The 23,593-nt window shown below is 40.8% G+C and overlaps 1 protein-coding gene across 3 annotated transcripts in view; it reads right to left on the reverse strand.

Moving 5' to 3' along the window:
* LOC132896550 (complement factor H-like) overlaps nt 1-23,593 on the reverse strand; it is a 51,053-nt gene that overhangs the window by 19,999 nt on the left and 7,461 nt on the right. For all 3 annotated transcript variants that reach the window (XM_060937463.1, XM_060937464.1, XM_060937465.1), the window contains exons 2-9: nt 20,108-20,219; nt 18,629-18,817; nt 18,341-18,440; nt 17,344-17,420; nt 14,324-14,503; nt 13,568-13,744; nt 13,207-13,380; nt 3,926-4,099 (exon numbers count right to left, since the gene is read on the reverse strand). In XM_060937463.1, coding sequence (XP_060793446.1) covers nt 3,926-4,099; nt 13,207-13,380; nt 13,568-13,744; nt 14,324-14,503; nt 17,344-17,420; nt 18,341-18,440; nt 18,629-18,817; nt 20,108-20,165 — 1,129 coding nt within the window. In that variant the 5' untranslated portion in view covers nt 20,166-20,219. The remainder of the gene's footprint in view (nt 1-3,925; nt 4,100-13,206; nt 13,381-13,567; nt 13,745-14,323; nt 14,504-17,343; nt 17,421-18,340; nt 18,441-18,628; nt 18,818-20,107; nt 20,220-23,593) is intronic.

Consider the following 23,593-nt stretch of genomic DNA (forward strand, 5'->3'; position numbering starts at 1 on the left):
AAAACTGACCTTCCTTTGAGCAGATTGAGTTTCTGGAGCATCACATTTGTGGGGTCGATTAAATGCTCAAAATGGCCAGAAAAATGTCTTGACTATATTTTCTATTCATTTTACAACTTATGGTGGTAAATAAAAGTGTGACTTTTCATGGAAAACACAAAATTGTCTGGGTGACCCCAAACTTTTGAACGGTAGTGTACCTGCTGCACCACTTTGCCTATGTAGATCTAAAATGTACTTCAAAATAGTTTCTAATTTGTTACACAGGCAGTCCTAATCTTGAATAAACCCTGTATATGTTGCTTGTACCTCCAACATCAAATTTGATCAATGCTACATACTTGTACTTAAAGGATTCAAGACTGAGCACGTATAAGGCATATACTCATTTAAACAGAACCATTTAACACAGTCACCCTAACGCATTATTCAGAGGCTAGTTACTTGGTTGCATGGGAGAGAAAACAAACGCAATACCCTTACTGTTTTATTAACAGTCACCAAAAACAAGTGTGTTAATCCTGCCGCATGTCTGAGATTCATTTATTTATTTTAACCCATTGAGTGATAACAGACTACTTGTAACTTTGCACTGGACACATTCTGATGTGTTTGCGTCATGCTATTTATAATACACTGTTCTCAATGCTCCTAATGTAAAATAAGCTGTTTAACTCTTACAATAAAACCATTAGTTGTCTGTGTCTACACCATATTTTGTGATAAAGCAACCACAGAAACTGGACCACTGCTCATCACTGATCTTGGTCACCACACTGATGTTATAACTGAGGCAACGAAAATCAGAACTCTAGAATGGATTTTATTGGGGAGTTGCCTAAGATTTTCGGCCAGGAGAAGTTTTGATTTGGTGTGCAGTTATTCATGAATAGTACCATTTAAAACTTTTCTCTTTTTTTTTTTTTTTAAAACACACACTTCATTTCCCAAAAATCTCAATTGCCGAGCCAGGCTGATGTGAGGGAATTGTGTCAAGGTCGACTAGCAAGAGGTCACTTCCTGCGAGTGTGGCGCATGCATCGGATTATTCCTTTCCTGCTGGGCCTGAACACCTCCCTCTGCAACTGAATCCTGGAGTTCCTGACTGAGAAACCTCAGTCAGTCCAGATTGGGAGGTCTCTCAGTCAGGAACTCCAAGATCCAGTTGCAGAGGGAGGTGTTCAGGCTCAGCTTTCCAATTAGCTGCTGAGGAATGATCATGTTGAATGCTGAACTGAAATCTATGAACAGCAAATAACCAAATAATGACTGATGCGGTTTTTATTTCCATTATTGTTCAGAGCAGTGTCACGGGGAATAGAGTTTATCTGATAACTGTCTGGGCATGGTCCTAATATTCTAGTTATGGCCCTTTTCCACTACCCTTTTTCAGCTCACTTCAGCCCGACACGGCTCGCGTTTCGACTACCTCAGAGCAGCACGACTCAGCTCGCTTCAGCCCTACTCAGCACCCAAAACTCGCACGGTTTTGGAGTAGGGCTGAAGCGAGCCAAACCGAGCCGAGTGGGGCTAGGGGCATGAGGAGATACTCCCCTGTGCACCGATTGGTGAGGAGGAGTGTCCTCACATGCCCACACACGCCCCGCGAGCACGCTGGGATCTGTAAACACCGTAAACCCGGAAGAAGAAGAATTACGAATTACGAGAATTTCTGAAGCCTTATGCGCCTCGCCTCATCTATACGCTCTTGCCAGTATCTGTTGGCGTTGTCGGTGACAACAAGCCACAGCACCAAGACCAACAACACTAACGACTCCATGTCCTCCATGTTTATTGTTTACTATCCGGGTCGTGAGACTACCGCTTAAAAGGTCACTGTCGTCACTGTTTGCGCCACCTAACGACATCACATGACGTCCACCCACTTTCGCTAACTCCACCCAATGTGTCCACCCACTTCCAGCCAGCATGGTTCAGCGCGGTTGTAGTCGAAATGCAACTCCAACAGCCCCACTCAGCCCAACTCAGCACGGCACGGCTCAGCCCAACTCAGCCGCATTGGTAGTGGAAAAGCCGCACAAGTGTGCTTGATTGGTTTTCCTGAGCTGTCCAAAAACCCCAGCCTGCTACGTGACCCAATGGCTCAAGTGAGCTTAATTCATATTGGGCTCCCCAATAGAGCGACAAAAGTGTTCACTCCATCAGGAGATTGCAAATATGAATCCTGATGATACTACAGCCATCCATGGCTGGGGGCCCCCCCCAGGGCTGTGTGCTCAGTCCACTGCTGTTCACGACTGTGCAGCAATGCACGGTTCAAATCACATCATCAAGTTTGCTGATGACACGACTGTCTCATCAGTAAGAACGATGAGTCAGCATACACACAGGAGGTGCAATGGCTATTGAACTGATGCAGTCTCAACAACCTGTCTCTGAACGTGTACAAAACAAAGGAGATGATTGTTGACTTCAGAAAAACATGGAGTGACCACTCTCTGCTGTACATCGACGGCTCACTCGTGGAAAACGTCAAGAGCACCAAATTCTTTGGTGTTCATCTGGGACAGAACCTCACCTGGTCCTTCAACACCAGCTCCACAGCCAAGAAAGCCCAGCAGCATTTCTACTTCCTACGTAGGCTGAGGAAAACCCATCTCCCATTACCCATCCTCATAATATTCTACAGAGGGAGTATCGAGAGCATTCAAAGCAGCTGCATTACGGTCTGGTTTGGGAATTGCACTGTCTTGTATCACAAGATCCTACAGCGGATAGTGAGGACAGCTGAGAAGATCATTGGAGTCTCTCTTCCCTCCATCAAGGACATTTACACCATACGCTGCATCCAGAAAGCCACCAGCATTGTGGATGACCCCATGCACCCCTCACACAATCTCTTCACCCTCCTGCCATCTGGAAAAAAGCATTCGGGCCTTCACAGCCAGGTTCTTTCCACATGCCATCAGACTCCTCAACTCTGAGGGACTGGGCTGATTCTCACAGATTGCTGCTTACACCACCCCCACTGTAGTCTTTGCACAGTGAACAATAATGCACTATTACATTTGACAGTGTTTACAATGCCTATTGCACACACAATGTTTACATCTATTTATTTATTTTTAAACATACTACCTCATACACACACTCAACTTTCCGCAGATTAACAGTAACAGGTACTGGTTGGCACTGGACTGTCTGTGCTAGTTGTCGTTTTTGCACTGTCTGCACTTTATGTCGTATGTAGTTATTGTCTGCAATGTTTGCATCCACTGCACTCTTGCACTTTATGTTATATGTAGATTTGTAGTCCTGTGATGTTTCATGTAGCACCATGGTCCTGGAGAAATGTTTCATTTTAATCGTGTACTGTACTAACAGTATATGGTTGAAATGATAAAAGACCTTGACTTGTTTCTATGAGATTCTGCTATTAGCATGTCTATATTTCTAATTATAAAAAGCTTCACATTAACTGAAGCTAAGACCTTTCTTGGATAGGAGCATATGGGAAGTGGAAAAAAAAAAAAAACCCCGAAACAGCATTCTACAAGGCGGCACGGTGGTGTAGTGGTTAGCGCTGTCGCCTCACAGCAAGAAGGTCCGGGTTCGAGCCCCGTGGCCGGCGAGGGCCTTTCTGTGCGGAGTTTGCATGTTCTCCCCGTGTCCGCGTGGGTTTCCTCCGGGTGCTCCGGTTTCCCCCACAGTCCAAAGACATGCAGGTTAGGTTAACTGGTGACTCTAAATTGACCGTAGGTGTGAATGTGAATGGTTGTCTGTGTCTATATGTCAGCCCTGTGATGACCTGGCGACTTGTCCAGGGTGTACCCCGCCTTTCACCTGTAGTCAGCTGGGATAGGCTCCAGCGTGCCTGCGACCCTGTAGAACAGGATAAAGCGGCTAGAGATAATGAGATGAGACAGCATTATACAAAATGTTCAAAATCATTGATTATTCTTACCGACACACTGTGGGAGAGGTGCCTTCCATCCATCTTCCCCACAGGTCAGGGAACCAGACCCTTCTACCCTGTAACCTTCAGTACACCTGATTTGGACTGAGACCCCGTATCTGTAAGGTGATGAGCTTCCACTGATAACTGCATTTCTGATGGATGGTGAATCACAGGTGATCTCTGGATAAAATAAAGAGCAAAAACCAGGAGAGACTTTAACAAGGTCTCATATGCACAAAAATGCACAGACAGGTTGACTTTGTGACCATGTGTCTGAGCTCCTTCATCCTTTTAACCTGACATTTAGACTTTTTGACTTATTTGTGGTTCCTTAGATTTAGACACTCGGTGAAAAAATTAAAAACATTTTTCCTTTGACCTTCAAATTTGCATTTTTATGATTTATAGTCTTACAGCAATTGAAGGCTTAAGGGTGCCAAAGTCAGAATTTGGAACAAACCTCAAGACTTCATGAACTTCAGGTTGTGTTTCATAGTGTGCTTTCACGATAGCTTACCATTCTTGTGATTCTGCCGGAGAATTACAAAATCACAATCATTACTCACACGAATATTTTTGCCAATTATACTCACCCCATTTCCAGAAAAGTTGGGATATTTTCCAAAAATGCAATAAAAACAAAAATCTGTGATTTGTTAATTCACATGAACCTTTATTTAACTGACAAAAGTACAAAGAAAAGATTTAAGTGAACTTCTGGTCCTCTATGACCCGCCACGCCTACTTAGATCAAAAGGTGCAGGCTATTTGCTGGTACCTCGTATAGTGAAGGCTACATCAGGGGGCAGAGCCTTTTCTTACAAAACCCCACAGTTATGGAACAGCCTTCCAAGTAATGTTCAGGAATCAGACACAGTCTCAGGATTTAAGTCTAGGCTGAAAACATATCTGTTTAGTCAAGCCTTTTGTTAATGGTGTTTATGAGGTAAAAGTGTAGATCTGGAGGGTCCTCAGACAGAGTGTTTTGGTAAACTGGGATGTATGGATGCTATCAGTCCCCACTCACTTGCTCACTCGAGTTTGTTGACGGTGTAGTGGCTGGCTGCTTTATGTCCCGGGGCCCCTCATGCCTGTGTGCTGTGTTACCTTCTGGCTCTCCCCTTTTAGTTATGCTGTCATAGTTAGTTTTGCCGGAGTCCCTGCTTGTACTCAGTGCAATATGTACAGTGCTCAGCGTAAATGAGTACACCCCCTTTGAAAAGTAACATTTTAAACAATATCTCAATGAACACAAACAATTTCCAAAATGTTGAAAAGACAAAGTTTAATATAACATCTATTTAACTTATAACGTGAAAGTAAGGTTAATAATATAACTTAGATTACACATTTTTCAGTTTTACTCAAATTAGGGTGGTGCAAAAATGAGTACACCCCACAACAAAAACTACTACATCTAGTACTTTGTATGGCCTCCATGATTTTTAATGACAGCACCAAGTCTTCTAGGCTTGGAATGAACAAATTGGCGACATTTTGCAACATCAATCTTTTTTCCATTCTTCAACAATGACCTCTTTTAGTGACTGGATGCTGGATGGAGAGTGATGCTCCACTTGTCTCCTCAGAATTCCCCATAGGTGTTCAATTGGGTTCAGATCAGGAGACATACTTGGCCACTGAATCACTTTCACCCTGTTCTTCTTCAGAAATCCAACAATGGCCTTAGATGCGTGTTTAGGATCATTACCATGTTGGAAAAGTGCACGACAACCAAGGGCATGGAGTGATGGCAGCATCTTCTCTTTCAGTATACAGCAATACATCTGTGAATTCATGATGCCATCAATGAAATGCAGCTCCCCGACACCAGCAGCACTCATGCAGCCCCACATAAGGACACTGCCACCACCATGTTTCACTGTAGGCACCATGCATTTTTCTTTGTATTCCTCACCTTTGCGACGCCATACAATTTTGAAGCCATCAGTTCCGAAAACATTTATCTTGGTCCCATCACTCCAGAGTACAGAGTCCCAGTAGTCTTCATCTTTGTAAGCATGGGCCCTGGCAAACTCTAGGCGGGCTTTTTTGTGCCCGGGCTTTAGGAAAGGCATCTTTCGTGGACGGCATCCATGCATGCCATTCCTCTGCAGAGTATGCCGTATTGTGTCACGGGAAATAGTCACCCCAGTTTGGCTTTCTACTTCTTTAGATAACTGCAGTGGACTTGCATGCTGATTTTCTTCAACCCTTCTCATCAGAAGACGCTCCTGCCGAGGTGTTAACTTCCGTGGACGACCTGGACATCTCTGTGAGATGGTTGCAGTTCCATCTTTCTTAAATTTTTGTACCACTTTTGCTACAGTATTCTGACTGATAAGTAAAGCTTTGCTGATCTTCTTGTAGCCTTCACCTTTGTGGTGTAAAGAAATTATTTTCTTTGGGGAATTCTGAAGAGACAAGTTGACCATCACTCTCCATCCAGCATCCAGTCACTAAAAGAGGTCATTGTTGAAGAATGGAAAAAGATTGATGTTGCAAAATGTCGCCATCTTGTTCATTCCATGCCTAGAAGACTTGGTGCTGTCATTAAAAATCATGGAGGTGTAGGTAACACAGTCCGTCTAAGAACTACAACACAGTCCCTTTAAGAAACTACATTTCCCATCAGCCAACTTCCGCGTTGACCTACGTCACGCCTGGGCGGGATCACCTACGTCACATCCTCCAGGAAGGCATAAGAAACTAAGGCACGCCACACTCTCTCTCTCTCTCGTCTTGGACTTCAAGCCGTCCGGACACAAAGAGATACCCTGCACCAGAAAACCCAAGAAAAGACTTCTTTCTTGCAAGAAGAAAGAATTCAGCGTGGTTTTTTTGTTTACCCTTGGCCACAGTAGACTCCAGAATCACGCGATTTTTAACTCAGTCGAGTTACAACCGGTTTTTCATTTGTTCCTTATAAGTACTTGCGAACTGCCGCCCAAGCAGTTTAATTTAAGAGTTAGAAGCGACCGGATCCTTCTAATTAAAGCACTGTGCACATTATTCTGATCAGAGACTCTCTTTTCATCACGAGTGACCACGCGTCGGACCAAGAAATCCTCTGCTTTCCACGGAAGCGACTCACGTGCTTCACAACGGTGAAACTCCAAAAGTCTTGGAACATATCTCCATAATCTTGCTATAAGCAAGATACTGAAGTAAGACTGACAATTTTTGGGCAAAAAGACTAGTCTTAGGAATTAGCTTATGAAGTAGTGTGAATTTAAACTCGGAACTGTTTAAGTGTGCACACTGATTTTGTGTTCCATAATTGCTCTATGTTCTCTCAGTCGTTGTTTAATAGATAAGGTTTTGCATGCTCGCTCTCTCTTTCCCTTTCTAACACTTTAATTTCATTATTACACATATTTTGACCACATTAAGATTTCAGTGGATTTAGTAGTGTTATAAGCTAGCTTAGCTAGCAACACAACGCTAGTCTTTACCTAGGCCACAAGGCCTCCACCACGTGGACTCACACTCACTCACAAACACCTTAGCTAGCATTCTTTTGTCTCGTTAGCAAGCTAGGCTAACCTTTTGCTTAGGTCACAAGGCCTACACCACGTGGACACACACACAAACACATCTTAGCTAGCAACTCCGAGCTAATTCTTTTCCATGTGGTGACACACATACCTCAGATAAAAAAAACACACGCACACACACACGCTCATCAAGTATATATCATTTGTATATATTTCAACTGACGTTATTCATTTTTATCTTTGTTATAATAAATTCAATTATTTTTGAAACTGTGTTTATTGTTGTACCAATATTTTTGAAGTACCCAACCTCAAAGAATTCCAAGGTGCATATGAGTTGTGTAATACGGTAAGTGATCATAATAATTTGGAATATACCATAATTTAGCTGTTTGGTAATTTATTATTAAGCACCAAAATTAAAGGTATTATTTAATGAGACTGATTTAATGACTTAATGAGACTGATTTAATGAGACTGATCACTTAATTACTAATTGCACCTACAGAGGCCATACAAAGCACTAGATGTAGTTTTTGGTGTGGGGTGTACTCATTTTTGCACCACCCTAATTTGAGTAAAACTGAAAAATGTGTAATCTAAGTTATATTGTTAACCTTACTTTCACGTTATAAGTTAAAGGGCTGATGACACGAACATGACTCTATGCAATTTCTTAAACTATACAACATGGCAAACATGTTAGATTTCTGTTATAATTACGTGAAAAGAAGCTGTTACGCGAATATCCAACTTTTAATTGCACAGCGCAAGAAAACTGGGTCCGTGTCTCGCGGCCATGCTGTGACGTCAGCGGAAGAACACGCTGCGGTTCACTGGCTGTTCTACTCAATGGAAATGGCGCATGAAAACACCGGTGAACTCTCTAGTGCTCGCTCTTCCTCTGAACAAAAGAACAACCAAATACTGGTACTTTAAGCAGTGATCATAATGGTATGATTTTATCTGATTTTAAATAAATGAGTGATAATAATGTGAATGTTCACAACTAGTACATACAAACTCTGCAGCTTCTGATTCAGCAGCTGCGTTATACTCCGCAAAAACATCAGCAAGAACCTACAATATAAATGGAAATGCAATACACTAAGCTCAAATGACTTTTGGAAAGTATAATTTCTAAATTTTTTCTACATATTCTTGAAGTCGGTCATCGGGGTACTTGCTACCGTTCCCTAACAACGCATGGCAAAGGGTAAAGTGTAGTGTTGCTACGAGTACTTGCTAAAGCCTCCGGTGGAAGATCCTCGATGTGCTGATAAGACATACAGTTCTATATAACACACAAGTGTCACGATAATCACAAAACAGATGCAAATTGTTAAAATACCTAATTTTTAAGCAATCATGTATTGATCTCTTCCGAATAGAATCTATGATAGCCTACCCTCTTTACCCTTTGCCTCTCGTTGCTAGGCGGCAGTTACATGAAAGCCGCAAGCTTTCACAAGCAAATACATGACTGATATCACGCCGACTTTATGATTACATTTATGACTATCATGAATGTGTACTCTATGATGTGTACTCTATGAGCGCTCTGGAGCGAGTCACTTCCAAGATGGCCGCGCAGACCGCATGGTTACTATTTTTAGCATCATGTCGGAGCACTCTATAGCTCTATGTACCTTTATCTTATGTCGTTTCTCAACACATGTTCTGACAGGAGGACTGTCTTTGGAGGAGTCGCCTTGTCCCAGGCGACTGCTGGATCCGGCATAGCTACTAGTAGACCCCCTCCGGAATACTGTAGGCACTGCTGATGGTAGTAACACACGTTTGTGCTGAACTGAACACCCAAGAGATTCTTTTAAGCTGGGAAGGGTGTCAAAACAATCCAAATCGAAGTGTTCAGAGCACAGGACGGATGTTGGTGAGGGCTCCCACTTGTCACGAGTGCACCTGACTTGCTTCACCCACTTCGCATGCAGCTCGGGATCTCTGGGAAACTTGAATAAACTTACCCCATCCATGTGGGTTTTGGAGCAAAAGCCGGCAACACAACACGAAGGCATAATAACTAATATATATATATATATATATATATATATATATATATATATATATATATATAAAATGATAAACTGAACACCTGCCGCATCAACAACAACCTGGTAAGTTAGGAGGAAGGTTCTTTCGCTGACGTCATATAGCCCCTCCTCCTCTTTCATCTCCTGGGTGCTGCAGCCCCGTCAAATTTGCCCAAATAGCCGCGTTTATCATAACTTGTAAAATAGGCGCCTTCGTGAATTAATATATGGATCATCGGGAATTACTTATGTTATAAAACATCGCCAAAGATGTCAAAAACGTGTCATCAGCCCTTTAAACAGATGTTATATTAAACTTTGTCTTGTCAGCATTTTGGAAATTGTTTGCGTTCATTGAGATATTGTTTAAAATGTTACTTTTCAAAGGGGGTGTACTCATTTACGCTGAACACTGTATACTGTTCCTACTTATTCAGGTGACATTGGCCGTACCTAACAACTTGTTTTCTCTCCCCCCCAGATAGATTAGGGATAAAATTAGCTCATGTTTTAAGTCATTCAAATTCTGTAAAGCTGCTTTTCGACAATGTTTATTGTTAAAAGCGCTATACAAATAAACATGACTTAATAGTTTTACTGACCAACTTAATTGTATTTTGTAAATATAAACAAAGTTAGAAATTGATGCCTGCAACACACTCAAAAAGTTGGGACAGAGGCATTATTACCATTGTATTACATCACCTTTCCTTTTACTAACACTTTTTAATCGGATGGGAACTGAGGATACAAATTGTTGCAGTTTTGCAACTGGAATTTTTGTCCATTCTTGCTTGATACAAGACTTCAGCTGCTCCCCAGACTTCATGGTGCAGCCATTTAAATCTAAATGTTAATTTTAACATTTCAATCTAAAATATTAGCTCTTTACAGTTAGGTTGCTGTAGGTCAATAGGCCTAAAACTATTGGTCTATACCGTATTTGGCCCATGAACTCATTTTAGGTCATGATGATTTGCAGATCTATATTCTCTAATATTTTTGCGCCAATATGAATTAAAATGAACACTCCCAATGCACCATGTTCTCTGTGATTTGTGCAAAATACAGACATACAGTGGTATGCAAAAGTTTGGGCACCCCTGGTCAAAATGACTGTTACTGTGAACAGTTAAGCAAGTTGAACATCAAATGATCTCCAAAAGGCATAAAGTTAAAGATGACTCATTCCCTTTATATTTTAAGCAAAAACAAATTTTTCATCTTTTACATTTTCAAAATGACAAAAAAGGAAAAGGACCCGAAGCAAATGTTTGGGCACCCTGCATGGTTAGTACCTAGTAGCACCCCCTTTGGCAAGTATAACAGCTTAACGCTTTTTGTAGCCAGTCAAGAGTCTTTCAATTCTTGTTTGAGGAATTTTCATCCATTCTTTCTTGCAAAAGTCTTCCAGTTCTGAGACATTCCTGGGCCGTCTTGCATGCACTGCTCTTTTGAGGTCTATCCACAGATTTTCAATGATGTTCAGATCAGGGGACTGTGAGGGCCATGGTAAAACCTTCAGCTTTCACCTCCTGAGGTAGTCTATTGTGGATTTGGAAGTGTGTTTAGGATCATTATTCATTTGTAGAAGCCATCCTCTCTTCAAACTTCAGCTTTTTTACAGATGGGGTTATGTTTGCTTTCAGAATTTGCTGGAATTTCATTGAATCCATTCTTCCCTCTACCCGTGAAATGTTCCCTGTGCTATTGGCTGCAACACAACCCCAAAACATGATTGATCCATCCCCATGCTTAACAGTTGGAGAGGTGTTCTTTTCATGAAATTCTGTGCCCTTTTTTCTCCAGACATACCTTTGCTTGTTGCTGCCAAAGAGTTCCATTTGAACCTCATTGGTCCACAGGACTTGCTTCCAAAATGCATCAGACTTGTTTAGATGTTCTTTTGCAAACTTCTGACGCTGAATTTTGTGGTGAGGACGCAGCAGAGATTTTCTTCTGATGACTCTTCCATGAAGGCCATATCTGTTCAGGTGTCGCTGAACAGTAGAACAATGTACCACAACTCCAGAGTCTGCTAAATCTTCCTGAAGGTCTTTTGCAGTCAAGTGGGGGTTCCGATTTGCCTTTCTAGCAATCCTACGAGCAGCTCCCTCTGAAATTTTTCCTGGTCTTCCAGACCTCATCTTGACCTGCACTGTTCCTGTTAACTGCCATTTCTTAATTACATTTCGAACTGAGGAAATGGCAACCTGAAAACATTTTGCTATCTTCTTGTAGCCTTCTCCTGCTTTGTGGGCCTCAACCATTTTCATTTTCAGAGTGGTAGGAAGCTGCTTAGAAAAACCCATGGCTGCTGATTTTTGGGACTAGGTTAGAGGAGCCTGGGTATTTATAAAGCTTTGAAATTTGCATCACCTGGCCTTTCCTAACAATGAGTATGAACAAGCCATAACCCTAACAAACTAATTAAGGTCTGAGACCTTGGTCAAAGTGATCCGAGTGCTCAAATCTCCTAGGGTTCCCATACTTTTGCAAGTTACTCCTTTCCTTTTTTCACTCTAAAATTGTACAAAACCAAAATAATACACTGATATTGCTTAAAATGTTGAAGTGTGTTTCATCTTTAATTTTATGCCTTTGGGAGATCATTTGATGTTCAACTTGCTTAACTGTTCACAGTAACAGTAATTTTGACCAGGGGTGCCCAAACTTTTGCATACCACTGTATGATCAAAGCTAGATTTATTAGCTTGCTTATTAGTGTTTGGAGTCCTTACATGCTCAGGCCGTGACACTGCTCTGATCAGGGAAAAACCTATCGTAATTAGTCCTTGTGGCACGCACTGCTCACTCAGAGACCTTATGTACGCAGACATGACATTATGAAGCATTGTATTCAACTGGTTAACTTAGCAGTTTCAGATTTGCTTACTTTATTTTACAGAAGTAATCCACTTTGCATAGTTGTCCAGTATGGATAATTTTGCATGATATAGTCTATAGTGATGCGTGCAAAATTGCCTGCGATAATCACTGGCGCTTTGCCCTCTTGGAAAGCCAGCTGGAACACTGCATTGGGAACTCTGAAGTCTGTGTTTAATTTTTCCTTTCTCAATGAGCTTCCTTCAAAAAAATTATTTATATAAATGCATGTGACTGGCTGCAAAAAGTCACAACAAAGCCTCTTCTACATAAGCTATAGTACAGCAAGTTCTTTCATATACTGATCACTTCAACTGCAGTATTTCTTAATCCGAACAAATATTCTGCTGAATCCACAAGTGGATGTCACCTGCTGACCGTGTGTAATGGACCTCACAGGTACAGTTGAACAAGGACCGCAAGACCATGTGGAACAGGGCTGACTTTCATTGTATCTCCTGAGCCTACCTTTAGGAGTTTGCTGTATCCTACAGTCTACTGGTGTTTCTTAGACCTCTGTTAGTTTCTCACTTTCTATACAAGAAGCACTCAACACAATCTTTAAGAGTTCCCAAGTGCCAACACACCTCATCAGATAATTACCAAGTCCTTCATGTGTCATTTCAAACACTAAGCACAAGTAGTGAGAAAACTATTCAGGAGGAAAAACCTCTTATCCAAAACCACAAAACAATGATAGTTTTGACCATGAAGGAGGCATTCTGCTATTAGCATTTCTAAAAATAAATCTAAATGCTAATAAATCTTTCTGGATTATGAGCATATTTCTTAAATATTGGGGAAAATAAACAAAACATTCTACAAAATATTCAAAATCATTGATTATTCTTACCGACACACTGTGGGAGAGGTGCCTTCCATCCATCTTCCCCACAGGTCAGGGAACCAGACCCTTCTACCCTGTAACCTTCAGTACACCTGATTTGGACTGAGACCCCGTATCTGTAAGGTGATGAGCTTCCATCGATAACTGCATTTCTGATGGATGGTGAATCACAGGTGATCTCTGGATAAAATAAAGAGCAAAAACCAGGAGAGACTTTAACAAGGTCTCATATGCACAAAAATTCACAGACAGGTCAACTTTGTAACCATGTGTTGAAGCTCCTTCACCCTTTTAACCTGACATTTAGACTTTCACAGCATGAATATAAAATTATGTATATTATTCAGAAACATTAAATTATTAGTACCAATGCACCGAGGAGGAGGTGGATCCCACCCATTTTCCTTACAGGTCAGGTAACCAGACCCTTCCATTCTGTAGCCTTCATCACACTGGTACTGGACAAAGTTGTTATATTTATAAGGTGGTGATTTTCCTCCTATTCTAGATGAATTTGGGATGACCAGTCTCTCACAGGACACATCTGGAGAGGGGGGAAAAAATAAAAAATAAAACCCACCACAGAGGCCACTTTTTTTTTTTTTAAATTCCTTATAGCTGTTTGGGCTAAAAATATATTTTGTAACTATTAAAATAAAATGGGGCGGCACGGTGGTGTAGTGGTTAGCGCTGTCGCCTCACAGCAAGAAGGTCCTGGGTTCGAACCCCGGGGCTGGCGAGGGCCTTTCTGTGTGGAGTTTGCATGTTCTCCCCGTGTCCGCATGGGTTTCCCCCACAGTCCAAAGACATGCAGGTTAGGTTAACTGGTGACTCTAAATTGACCGTAGGTGTGAATGTGAGTGTGAATGGTTGTCTGTGTCTATGTGTCAGCCCTGTGATGACCTGGCGACTTGTCCAGGGTGTACCCCGCCTTTCGCCCGTAGTCAGCTGGGATAGGCTCCAGCTTGCCTGCGACCCTGTAGAAGGATAAAGCGGCTAGAGATAATGAGATGAGATGAGATTAAAATAAAATAATCATGATGAACGTTAAAACGTAAAATCAGGATTTTTGTTCTTATTTTTACTTAAATATTTTTGAAACGCTGAACTGACTGGAACTCACCCCGACATTGAGGAGGAAGAGGCTGAAAAGTTCCATCACCAGAGCATGATATTACTGAAGATCCAATAAGATCCAGACCTCTATTACAATGGTATGTGACTCCTTCTCCATAATCATATGCATCGAGATCTGGTTCAAACACTCCACCGCTTATAGTGGGAGGCTTTTCACACTTCACCACTGAAAAAATAAAAAATAAAATAATAATAATAATAATAATAATAATAATGAAAATGCAGTTATTCTTTAAATATTCTAGACAAATACTGAAGAGGAAATATTCTGATTAACCCCAAATAAAGATCAGCTGTTTCTGTAGGATTCTCTTGACATCTTTGTTTCATTTGACTGCTGACACCAGAGTCCACAAAGAGCTTACAAAATATGTACGGTATTCTCACTTGTCCAAAGTTATTGATCAGGAGAGGGGTATAAAAAAAGACTTTCCAAAGCATTAGATGTACCATGGAACACCATGAAGGCCATCAACAACAAGTGGAGAAAACAGGGCCTCACAGTGACATTACCAAGAACAGAACAGAACTCAAAAACTGATAAAAGGACAAAACAAAAATCTATCTGCAAGGCTGCCAAGAGCCCAATGACAGCTACCAATGGGGCAGGGTGGCTAGACAAAAGCCCCTTCTCACAAAAAAAACATCCAGGCCCACCAAAAAAAAAAAAAAAAAAAAAAAAACGCCAGGCCCGTGGAGAAGCTTGGTGGTGGCATCATACTTTAGGGCTGCTTTTGGACTTCAGCCAGAATTGGGGCTCATCAAGGTGAAGGAAATCATGAATAGCAACAAATACCAGTCAATTTTCATGCATTTAGGTTAACTGGCTACTCTAAACTACCCATAGGTGTGAATGTGTGTAAGAGTGGGCAGAAAGGAACTGGCCATCCTACTGCTGCAATTCTGGTCAAGTTAACCTAACATGGTTCGCCTCAAGCCCGGATCAGTTTTGGCAATGAGGACGAGGACGACATATGCAAATCAACTGAGGAATGGCTTAACCAAAAGAACAATGTTTATATTTTTTGTCTCCCTAAAAAAACCTGACTGTTTTTCCACTTTATTTATTTACTTTGCAATTTCACATTAAAGGTGAAAAAAGACCCGACATGACTTATCTAAGTGTCACTTTTATTTCACAAAAACCTGCTATTTTAACAGGGTTATACAGACTTTTTAGACCCACTATAGAACACTAAATGCTAAATGTCAATAACAGTCTTCAAATCCTTCCTTCAAAGTCACAAATTATGGAAGCACCAAATCACAATTCATTTTCTTTACCTATATATTGTTTGAGAAAATGTAGTCTCTGGAACAGATGCTACGAAAATAAAAAGACCAGAGCTCAGGCTGAAAGGATGTTCATGTCATCATATTTTAAAACACTAAATGATTTGGTGCAGGATACATCTTAGTGTTCACACCAAGGTGTTTTAACACCTTTGGAGTCTGGAGAAAATCAGTGATGTTCCTCCATAGTACAACCCCGATTCCAAAAAAGTTGAGACAGTACAAATTGTAAATAAAAACGGAATGCAATGATGTGGAAGTTTCAAAATTCCATATTTTATTCAGAATAGAACATAGATGACATATCAAATGTTTAAACTGAGAAAATGTCTCATTTAAAGAGAAAAATTAGGTGATTTTAAATTTCATGACAACAACACATCTCAAAAAAGTTGGGACAAGGCCATGTTTACCACTGTGAGACATCCCCTTTTCTCTTTACAACAGTCTGTAAACGTCTGGGGACTGAGGAGACAAGTTGCTCAAGTTTAGGGATAGGAATGTTAACCCATTCTTGTCTAATGTAGGATTCTAGTTGCTCAACTGTCTTAGGTCTTTTTTTGTCGTATCTTCCGTTTTATGATGCGCCAAATGTTCTTTATGGGTGAAAGATCTGGACTGCAGGCTGGCCAGTTCAGTACCCGGACCCTTCTTCTACGCAGCCATGATGCTGTAATTGATGCAGTATGTGGTTTGGCATTGTCATGTTGGAAAATGCAAGGTCTTCCCTGAAAGAGACGTCATCTGGATGGGAGCATATGTTGCTCTAGAACCTGGATATACCTTTCAGCACTGATGGTGTCTTTCCAGATGTGTAAGCTGCCCATGCCACATGCACTAATGCAACCCCATACCATCAGAGATGCAGGCTTCTGAACTGAGCGCTGATAACAACTTGGGTTGTCCTTCACTGTATGTGATGCAGTGCCGTCTAAGGTCCCGAAGATCACGGGCACCCAGTATGGTTTTCCGGCCTTGACCCTTACGCACAGAGATTCTTCCAGATTCTCTGAATCTTTTGATGATTATATGCACTGTAGATGATATGTTCAAACTCTTTGCAATTTTACACTGTCGAACTCCTTTCTGATATTGCTCCACTATTTGTCGGTGCAGAATTCGGGGGATTGGTGATCCTCTTCCCATCTTTACTTCTGAGAGCCGCTGCCACTCCAAGATGCTCTTTTTATACCCAGTCATGTTAATGACCTATTGCCAATTGACCTAATGAGTTGCAATTTGGTCCTCCAGCTGTTCCTTTTTTGTACCTTTAACTTTTCCAGCCTCTTATTGCCCCTGTCCCAACTTTTTTGAGATGTGTTGCTGTCATGAAATTTCAAATGAGCCAATATTTGGCATGAAATTTCAAAATGTCTCACTTTCGACATTTGATATGTTGTCTATGTTCTATTGTGAATACAATATCAGTTTTTGAGATTTGTAAATTATTGCATTCCGTTTTTATTTACAATTTGTACTTTGTCCCAACTTTTTTGGAATTGGGGTTGTAGAAATTACATGCAAGTAATTTAAAAGGTCAGCTTGCAACATTGGGTCATCTTCCTCTCAAACCTTGGCCAAGCTGGTAAAAGAATGTTGACTAAATTGTGAAAAGTTGAATAAACTATCATAGAAAACTGTGGGTGGTAAAAGAGAGCAAAAAACTAGTTTTAAAAAATGAAAAAAAGTGTAAAAGTGACAATATACCCTTACCTTCACATGTAGGATTTCTCCCATCCCAACCTGATTCTCTGCAATTTCTAGTTGCTCTGGTTCCAATAAGCCGATAACTGCAAATAGACATTTGTTTCAAAATATGCTTTCCAGGCTATTCTAATGTTCACAATCACCATTATATGCACTTTTGAGCAAAAATATTGGGCAAGTAAAAGAAATTAAAATGAATAAAATGTTCTTCCCTTTATTCTCCCTAATTTAGTCTTGGCCAATTCCCACATTTTGATTCAGAAATAAATGTATATATAGGAATTTACTTAACTATTTACTGTAAGCACTAAGTGCAATTTGTCTACAGGTACATTACATAGCATGTTTTAAGCACATACAAGCACATAAATGTACGTATACATCATCAGCTGTCCATCGCTAGTGATGATGACTGCTTTATAAGGATGTGCAGAAACACAGATGGGCTGCAAGACCTGCACCAGAGTGACAGTCATCCGCAGCAGTGGCATGAATGGCCTGGTAGAGCTGTTATGGAATGACTGGTTTTGTGAGCTCAGATTTACACCATCGCCATGGGGCTTCCCTATTCTCCTCTCCTAACAAAGCACCTTGCACAATAGGGTAAGACAAACAATGTTGTGCCCCCATCATGTTGTCTCTCTGGACCTCCAGACCTGATGCCAAGTGGTGCACAAAAGTGCCACAGACCTGATGGGTATGGAAGTTGCCTGCAGTGACAACTGACTTGCCGAGTGATGCTATCTATTGGCCATTTGAGTGGCTCTTCCGCATGCCACTGACCCTGTTGGGTTCATCCGCCACACTGCACTGAAAAGCACCCTGCTGCCAGCGCCTTATTGGTGATGCACTATTTAACCCATAGCTGGAACCCAGACAGGTGCTACCAGTCCAGAGCAGAGCAGAGCAGAAAGGAAAGGGGAGGTGAGTGAGTGAGTGAGTGAGTGAGTGAGTGAGTGAGTGAGTGAGAGAGAGAGAGAGAGAGAAAGAAAAATTATTTTACCCTTCATTACACTGTGCTGTGATTGTTGCACCAAAAAGAATTCCTTCTGGAAACAAATACTTTCCATTGGGAATCTCGCCAGGATTGCCACAGGATCTTTCTGGATAAAAATGCATATGCAGTAAATAGACATTTTCTTGGATTTTTGACTAGTTTGGAAAATGGAAACACAACATTCATAAAAAGGTTATTGAAAATTGTTAGAGGACATGTCATTTCAGCAAACCAGTGATTCAAGCTCTGCACAAATTAAAGCGCAACCTAAAAAGATGTTCGTTGACAAATTACTTTTGCATTGAAGTGCGAGGTCACTCCACTGTGTTCCAGTGCAGGTCATTGATCTGGAAGCTGATGCTCTCTCAGGTATATAACCAATGGAACATTTGACTTTTACAGAGGATCCATTTGGAAAGGTCTGTTGATCTAATCCATCAATCAAAATCATGTTTTCTCCAACAGCAGGTTTCCCACACTGTGCTGAGCAGACAAAAACATATCAGACATTAGTGGTGATTAGAGAATATATGACTGAATCAAATCCAAATATCCTTTGAACATCCTGCATTTTGCCCGCTTCTAAAATCCTAACTCAAAACAGGCAGGGTGTTAGAAGACACTAAGCTGTAAACCTTCAATTGAACTAAAATAATGATGCTAACATTTTTATCCCCCACTGGCCGAAAGGCCCGAAGGGGGATTACGCCGTGGCGATGTCTGTCCGCCTATCCATCTGTCCCGGGAAGGGTACTCACCTCCTGAAATCAACTCCTCTCACAGTTTTTGGAGGAATTTCACAAAACTTGTGAGGATTCTGTGTTATATATCAGTAATATGCATATTGCAATTTCGTTCAATTCAGTCGCATTTTACCAGAGTTATGGCCTAGTTGCCAGCGGGGGATATTGTGCTCTCAGAGCATTCTTGTTTGTTTGCTTATATATATATATATATATATATATATATATATATATATATATATATATATATATATATATATATATATATAAATAAGTGCTGTCAAAAATGTCGCGTTATTAACGTGTTAACTTGACTCAATTTTAACGGCGATAATTTTTTTTATCGCGAGATTAACGCTCTGTGACATGATGCCACGCCCCGCACAGCCAGAGTCCTCTGCCCTCCCCCGAAGAGCCACGGTGCTCGGCTGGTTTCATTTTCCCATCGGCGGCTCCAGCCCCACTTTGCAGTGGCTGTGACAAGACGTGTTATGCTCTGCAATAAAAAAAAAAATAAAAAAAAACATTGGTACAACCAGTGTTCGAACTATGCCGATATTTTTTGGGGGGGTCCCTTATTTTCCCTTGGGGGGGTGCTTGCGCTTGTCTCAGAGCACGGCTCTCCATCGCGCGCTCACTTTGGATATGCAAATGCTTCCCGTTACACACGATTGCTATGTCAATAAACATCATTTTGCCAATATTTTAGAGACCCCCCAACATTTCCCAAATCATGTTTTCAAGGGATCTCATGTCTGTTTCAGGGGATCTCGGATCCCCCGAGTACCCCCGTAGTTCGAACGGTGAGTAAGCCCATTCACTTTTTTATGCTGATAAGAGAATTACAATGGTTTTTCATGTGACAAAAATGTGCGATTAAATTGCGATTAATCGCGAGTTAACTATGACAGTCGCAACATTAATCGCGATTAAATATTTTAATCGCTTGACAGCACTAATATATATGAGAGAGAGAGAAGGTGGGGAGGCTGCAGCTGTAATATTTAGTGGTATATGAAAGACACCTCACCTTGGACATTTACAGCCATCATGAGAAGCACAGAGATGATGACAATGTAACGCAACATCTTCAACTTCAAGGCGTTGCTCAGTCCGAGATCACTACCATCCAAGAAAGTTACCTTGAAATAAAATGTGCTAAATTAGTTACGTTAATATTTACTCTTAAAAGCACCTAGAGTGTAAATATAAACAAGATAAAATCAAAAAGTAGTGAAGAAAAAATAATTACTTGGCTTATATCCTCCTGAGAATCAATGGGGAGGAAAGCATCTTCATTTTGAGTAAGAGTATAAGCTAGTATATTTTAAGAGAGTATATTCTATAGAATACAGTCAAACCTTGAGTCACGAACGTTCCTATTCACGAACAAATTGGGCTACGAACACCATTTCCAAACAAATTTTGCTTTGATTCACGAACGATGCTTTGATGCACGAATGCACAAATTGGCGGGCTTCTGCACCACGTGAGGCGTGTAGCAGCATCAGTTGCACTCAAGGTGGCGCGCTGTGAACATTGTTCGCCATTGTGTTGTGTTGATACGATTTCGTTTTTACTTTTTGCATTAAATTAACCCTCATTATGGCTCCCAAGAAAGTGAAAAGTGTTAGTGATAGTGCTGTTAAGAAGCCTAAACGTATTACTGTTGAAACGAAGAAGGAAATAATAGTTAAACATGAACGTGGTGTTCGTGTTTCTGATCTCGCCATGCAACTATCAACCACAAAGGTAAAAGTGTACTGTACAATTATTGTTTTATTTTAGTATTACTGTATTTTTCTATAATTAAGGTTCTCTTTAATTCCTTTCTGTATTTTTTCCACACATAAACCCATAAAAAGTTACAAAAAAACTATGTTTCTGGGGCCGGTGAATGGATTAATTGGATTTACATTAATTTCAATGGGAAAAATTAATTCGGTTCGCAAACGGAGTCAAAGAACGAACTAAGTTCATAACCCGAGGTACCACTGTATACTGTATATTAACAGATCCATACATACCACACATAGAACCTCATATATTTTATATATGTGTCATAATTGTGGTCACAATTTAAAACAAAAAAAAAAGTCTGAACAAAATTGACACCCTCCTCCCCCAGTAAAACTGGCTGTAACATGGAAAGTATACATCTTACATTCAAATAAATTTACAGTGTTTCTCCTAGGTAACATGGGTACATCTGGTGATTTTTTTCAAAATTTTTTGAGACCCAAGTGCGCGGGCCCCGATTGAATTGACGTGGAATGACCCAATTCCTTTTGCTGTGTAGTTTTATTCTGTTAATACCAATGCCTGCTCAACATTTCATGTGAATAGTTATACTGGAAATATGTTTAATAGGAAAAATAGATGACGTGTTGAATACTAACTCCCCCCCATTGTATGTCTAAAAATAGGCTCATTTCAGGGAAAGTAATACTTCAGGGTTGGATGAAATGGAGAAATAAAAAAAAAAAAAATGTGGAATGCCCCAACTGTGCAGTTAGTGATGCCAAAAATGTTATCAATGTATGTAAGAAATAGTGTGGGTACATGTCCTGTAAATTGTTTAAAGGACTTTTGCTCAACAAATCCCACAAAGGGAGGTTCATAGTATGGTCCCATTTAGTGTCCATACTAGCACCTCTTACTTGGGAGTAAAACCTGGAATTGTAGTTGAAGCAGTTAGGTGCTCACACAAACCCTGATCATATGGTCTAGGGCTCTCAATCCATTCTCATTAGGAATGACTGTACACAGGCTTTTGATGTCGATACCAAAAATAAAGAAAAAAGGTTGTTTTCCAGGGACTGTTCTTTGAAGTGTTTAAGAATTTGTAGGCAAAGTGAACAGTCTTTGACAAAGATCAGTAAAGACTGAACAATGGACTGGAAAAAAAAAAAAAAACAGGATATAATAATTTCTATGGGACAAGAACAAGCTGAAACAATGGGACATCCAGAATTATTTTCCTTGTGGGTTTTGAACAGAAGATAGAAATGATTGTAGCAGAGATGATCCACCATTAAAAGGATAGTTCGGGATTTTTGACATGAATCTGTATGGCATCCCCATCAATAGTGTCGTGCAAACACACTGACTTACCCCTGACAGCATCCTGTGAGTCCAGTTCTTGTCCAGTTTTGGTCCAGACGAAAGTTGTTCATTCAGGATTCAGCCATGTTTTTGCTCCATGTCATGGCTGAATCCTGAATGACTCCTATTTGTTTAAATAGGGCACTACATAGGCAGCAGTGGTAGTTTCTTTTTCCCTGCCATGGAAGCGCACTTGTATACTGAGGAGGAAAGCAATTTGCATTACAGCCGTGAGGCGGCTCGGCTTGGTTTTCCCTTTCGGGCGCTCTCGTTTTCTGTTACAATTTGGTAAAGAAAAAAATAAATAAATATTATTTACCAGCTTACCGGGTCCATGAACATAAATCTGACAGCTGACAAGGTCGGGATATAAACGAATCGAATACAAACCACCCGCCGGGACTCCTACTTATGCGGCTCCAGCTTATCCTTGAAGCTGGAGCCGCAGCTGGATGAAGCCGGCAGCGCGCAGTGATAAGAAGGGAGAGAAAATAGTGCCAAGAGATTTCGAGATCTGACTTTTTATTTGGCAACGGTTTTGTGATGCAAATATCTCACTCTTTTGAACACATACTGTTTTGAGACGAAAAATGTTTTACTTTCGTGACCCCAACAAACTTGCCGGACTACTTTCGTCTGGACCAAAACTGGACAAGAACTGGACTCACAGGATGCTGTCAGGGGTAAGTCAGTGTATTTGCACGACACTATTGATGGGGATGCCATACAGATTCATGTCAAAAATCCCGAACTATCCCTTTAAATAAAACATCTGGGTTGAGATGTACATATATCCTTGTTTCCTCTTCTTTTTCATTTTTGCACAACACAATGGAGGCAGAAAACACCCATTGTTAAAAGTAACGTTTTACTTTTACTCAAAGTACATTTTAAAATGATCTACTTTTTACTTTTACTTGAGTAGATTTTTTGTCTGGTAACTTTACTTGTACTTAAGTAAAATTTCATCAGAGTAACAGTACTTGTACTTGAGTATAATATTTTAGTACTCTTTCCACCTCTGGTGCCAAGGTTTATGTAAACGTAGCGACGTAATGACATATACAACAACGTAACTGACGTATACAACGACGTAATGACGTGACTTCCCTTAGCACTGTGAGCGATGGAAAAGCAAACTGGTTCTCAGCTGGCTCGCAAGTTGAACGAGTTGTGAACCAGCACCGGCTCCGAACCAGCCCTGGAACTGATTTGGTGGAAAAGAGGCATGGAGAAGCTGGTGCCTCTGCTTTATTAACGGAAAGGTCTTTCCTCCAGACAACAACCGCCCCACCTTTGCCTGCTGGCTTGATCACAATGTCTTTCCTGTTGCTGAAATTTTTCACTGCTGTTTGTTCTTCTTTGGGTAGATTGAGGTTTTAGTGGAGCCTTTTTTTTCCCCCCATGGTGC

The sequence above is a fragment of the Neoarius graeffei genome, chromosome 13 (assembly GCF_027579695.1).
Source record: "Neoarius graeffei isolate fNeoGra1 chromosome 13, fNeoGra1.pri, whole genome shotgun sequence".
Classification (NCBI taxonomy): Eukaryota; Metazoa; Chordata; class Actinopteri; order Siluriformes; family Ariidae; genus Neoarius; species Neoarius graeffei.